The 5000-nt window shown below is 47.6% G+C and overlaps 1 protein-coding gene across 1 annotated transcript in view; it reads left to right on the forward strand.

Moving 5' to 3' along the window:
• The window catches only part of etv6 (ETS variant transcription factor 6), a 31347-nt gene that overhangs the window by 14574 nt on the left and 11773 nt on the right, over positions 1-5000 (forward strand). Inside the window, exons 3-4 of the mRNA XM_079494387.1 lie at positions 2700-3395; positions 4395-4537. Of these exons, the coding sequence (XP_079350513.1) occupies positions 2700-3395; positions 4395-4537 (839 nt within the window). The remainder of the gene's footprint in view (positions 1-2699; positions 3396-4394; positions 4538-5000) is intronic.

Genomic DNA, 5000 nt, shown 5'->3' on the forward strand with positions numbered 1-5000 from the left:
AGGAAACGCTGCTATATTTAATCAAAGAGGAGAGAGAGCTGATGTTGACGGTGGAACCTGTTAGCCTGTTACACCAGGAGCTGATGTTGACGGTGGAACCTGTTAGCCTGTTACACCAGGAGCTGATGTTGACAGTGGAACCTGTTAGCCTGTTACACCAGGAGCTGATGTTGACGGTGGAACCTGTTAGCCTGTTACACCAGGAGCTGATGTTGACGGTGGAACCTGTTAGCCTGTTACACCAGGAGCTGATGTTGACGGTGGAACCTGTTAGCCTGTTACACCAGGAGCTGATGTTGACGGTGGAACCTGTTAGCCTGTTACACCAGGAGCTGATGTTGACGGTGGAACCTGTTAGCCTGTTACACCAGGAGCTGATGTTGACGGTGGAACCTGTTAGCCTGTTACACCAGGAGCTGATGTTGACGGTGGAACCTGTTAGCCTGTTACACCAGGATGTTGACGGTGGAACCTGTTAGCCTGTTACACCAGGAAACGCTGCTATATTTAATCAGACTGTGCTCTTTGACTTCTCTATCGGCTCCCAGTGCTTTATTGTCAAGGAAGTGATTGGGCTGCGTGTGCGTGTGCGTGTGTGTGTGTGGTTCCTCCCTGATACTCTCCTGTGCGTTGCTTTAACACATTTTGGGCGGGAACCCCTTTTGGTGTTAGCATTATGTTATGCTTTAGCTATTTTTGAAAAATCGAAGAACGACTGACATAGAAACATAGCTTTTTCAGAAAACTGTCAGGATGTAGAAGAACATTTTTAGAATCTGATCTCAGGTCAAAACTGCCAACAGTGGTGGAAAAATGACCCAAATGTTTTACTTATTAATTACTTTTTAAGTAAAACAAGTATCAATACTGCAATATAGAAATACTCTGTTACAATTAAGTAAAAGTCTGGAATTCAAAATGTACTTTATAGTAAAAGTACTGAAGTATTGGCGTCAAAATGTACATAAAGTACCAAAAGTAAAAGTACTCATTGTGCAGAACGTCTCATTTCACAAGGTTTCAAATGTATGAAAAACCTTTTGAAAATAGCAGATCTACTTGTACTGTGAGTTCACAATCGTGATGCATTGTGAACTTGTAGATCTGCTATTTTCAAATGGCCAACATGTATAAAGGGCTGAAGTGAAATGAAACAGTAGATTATTGATATGATTGAAATGAAACAGTAGATTATTGATATGATTGAAATGAAACAGTAGATTATTGATATGATTTAATTGAAACAGTAGATTATTGATATGATTTAAATGAAACCTAATAATCCAAAACAAAGAGGTTTGCCTGAGAAAAGTTTTCTATCAATGTTTTAGTGACACCTAGTGGTCTTATGTGTGTATTGCCACCCATAGACAAACTAGCAGGCACTGCATAGTTTTGTTAGCCTGGCTTGGCCAGCCTCATAGTGGAGATTCACTGAAGATGCGGGGAGGAAACATCAGTGAACCCTCGCTATGAGTCTGGCCGCGCCAGGCTATAGTTTTGTGGCAGAAGTGAACCTTTCAAGCCTGTTTTGTTTTCTCAACTCTCTGTTTCTCTGCAAGACATTACTCTATAAGCCATATCTCCAAAACTGGTGGGTCAAACTGAACAACCAATATGTCAATTTGAAGCTATGATTCCCTACTTTCACATGACATGAAAGAACTAAACATGTTTTGTTTTTTTCAATGACTTAGCCTCGCCTCAGTCAGAAGCGGTCACATATATAACACCCGTTTCGACTGTTATCAATAGACAAGACTGCATTGATCACTTAGGATCAGTACGATTGTTTTGTTGTTTTGTTGTTTTGACGAGTATGGGCATGCTCTGCCGACTGATACATAGAAAATGACAGGATTAAGGTTGGCGAACATGCGTTAATATTAGGACCGCGCTGCGACATGCATGCGGTTAAGTTTAGGGGAGGGTATGAGGTAGCCCTGAAACATGACTGCCATGATAATCATCATGACAGTCATGACGCAACTGCAGCCTGTTTTACGCGATCGCTACATTTACAATCCAAACGTGTATATAAACATTCCGTTTTCAAATATAAAGTACTCACAATTTGTCCCACGGGTGTTAGAGATTTGCTGGTACAGCGATTAGCATTGCTGCATCCCGCGTTGTTTAATAAAAAGCATGTTTATCCGAGCTCCCCGGCTACTTTTCTCAAACGGGGTTCGTTTGGGAAATACAAAGTTGCACACCGGGAGCGCACTCGCCTATTAGTCTGTATTGGAACTATATCAAAAATAGCAGATCTACAAGCTCATAGCACGGCACCGAGTGGCGCACTATGAGCTTGTAGGTCTGCTATTTTTGAAAAATCGTGAAATCAAATCTTTGAATATATATATTGTTACAGAGTGAACATTTTAACTCAAATCTTTGCTCCTGGGTTGAGGTCCCTGGAACAACATATTTTCAGATGGGGGGGCGGAGGCATATTACATATACTTTTTGGGGTCCTTGACATGAAATATTGAGCACCACTGATACAGACACATGAGGTATTTCAGAAAAATGTCAGGATTTTGAAGACATTTTTTTAATTTCGACGTCAGGCCTAAATGGGTTGAGGGTGCAACCACACTTGCAACTTCCCATAATTGCACCTTTCTAGTTGTTATTATTATTATTATTATTATTAAAGGTAAAATCTCCCCGTGTGTGTCTCGTTGTCTCCTCAGAAACGGTACGGCGGGCCCCCCCCCCCCGGGGGGGCAGCGGGGGTGGTGGGGGCTCCACAGACTCTCTCCACGCGCAGCATCCGCCCACCATCGAGCTGCGACACCGCTCCCGCTCCCCCCACCCCCACCCAGCCGCCCGCCGCTCCCCCTCGGACCCCCACCACCACCACCACCCCCACTCCCACGACAGCAACCACCACAACCACCACCACCACCTCCTCCTGTCTGACGACGGCTACCCTCTGTCGGTGTCGCCGCCGGGCGCCCCCAACGGGCGCTGCACCACACCCAGGGAGGGGGTGGAACCCCCACCCAGCCCCCTGGGAGGAGGAGGGGGGCAGGGGGGCGAGGCCGCGCCGCCCCCACGCGTCATCCAGCTCATGCCCAGCGCCATCATGCACCCGCTGCTGCTGAGCCCGGGCCGGGGGGCAGGAGGCGGGGGAGGGGGTGGAGCCCCCCCCGGGGACCATGGGGTGGGGGTGGGGGGGCAGCGCCGAGGGGGTGGGGGGGCCCCTTCTCAGGTACCGCTGGTGGAGAATGGGGGGAAGGGGGGGCACCACCACCACCACGCACAACAACACCACCAGCACCACCAGCAGATGGCGCTGGTGCACCAGGAGGACGCCATGTACAGGAACCACGTCATCATGCCCGTCTCGCCCCCGGAGGAGGCCATGCCCATCGGGCGCATAGCAGGTAAATAAAGTAATGCAGAATTTTAACGATAATTTAACCCCATTCAAACCTATTTAGGTTCATCTTACGGTGGACATTTGCCTGAAAATAAATCTTTGAAATGTTTAATAGTTTTAGAAATATAGTGCTTTCAAATTTGAGAAATGTATAATGGGGCTCAATGGCAGCTCTATGGCACGTCAAAACATTACTTTCACCTAGAAACTCTATTCACACATTTTATAATTCAGCTTACTGTGGAGACACAACTTTTTACTTTGAAATGATTTGTAGTTTCTGAGTTATTTAACTTAAACGCCCAATGCATTCTCAATGGCAATAGCACAAACGTTGGCATGCTACTAGTCCTACAATGTAGGACTAGTAGCTGCATGGGGAGCACCTGGAACCCCCTTCAAGGACCCCTGGTGGTCCCCAGACTGCCCTCCATTCCTGAAACAGTCACTGGTGCTATATGCATCCCCATACCCACTTAGAAATATTCCCAGAAGAATATTCTCTGAATCCGGACGCATTCCATTACAAAGCTCCATTTGACTGGAACAATCTTCCTCTTTCTCTCAGATCTGTGACCTCCCCCTGGCCGCTTCAGGACTGCCCTGTATTCACACCTCAAAACAACCTGTTCATGCTACTAACACTGCCCGTACTGCTGCTTACTTCTGACCCCTGTTTCAAGTTACTGTACTGTACTGTACTGTACTGTACTGTACTGTACTGTACTGTACTGTACTGTACTGTACTGTACTGTACTGTACTGTGCTTGTCTAGAGAGAGTTGGGGGGATGGGGGAGTGGGTGGGAGAGGAAGAGCAAGCTAACTGTATCTGTACATGTCTGTATTGTCTATTTGTGTAACTGCACTATGTATGTAATGTTTTCCCCTGTGTTTGGGACCCCCTCTAAAATGAGATGCTGCATCTCAAGGGGTGTTATCCTCTCAATAAACTGCTGACCTCTTGCCTCCTGACCTCCTGACCTCTTGCCTCCTGCGTTGCAGACTGCAGGCTGCTGTGGGACTACGTCTACCAGCTGCTGTCAGACTGTCGGTACGAGAACTACATCCGCTGGGAGGACCCCGAGACCAAAGTGTTCCGAATCATGGACCCCAACGGCCTGGCGCGCCTCTGGGGCAACCACAAGGTAAATACCACCCTCTAGGGCAACCACAAGGTAACTACCACCCTATGGGGCAACCACAAGGTAACTACCACCCTCTGGGGCAACCACAAGGTAAATACCACCCTCTGGGGGCAACCACAAGGTAAATACCACCCTCTGGGGGCAACCACAAGGTAAATACCACCCTCTGGGGCAACCACAAGGTAACTACCACCCTCTGGGGCAACCACAAGGTAACTACCACCCTATGGGGGCAACCACAAGGTAACTACCACCCTCTGGGGCAACCACAAGGTAACTACCACCCTCTGGGGCAACCACAAGGTAAATACCATGGAACGCTCTGGGGAAGTGGTTCCCAAACTTATTCGGGTCAAGGACCCCCAAATTGACACTAATTAGCCCCGCGGACCCCCATTTGAAAAGATATGCCAGGGACCCCCATAAGAGAAGACTTTTACGGCTCTAGCAGTGATTCTCAAAT

Source organism: Electrona antarctica, assembly GCF_951216825.1.
Source record: "Electrona antarctica genome assembly, chromosome: 23".
Lineage (NCBI taxonomy): Eukaryota > Metazoa > Chordata > Actinopteri > Myctophiformes > Myctophidae > Electrona > Electrona antarctica.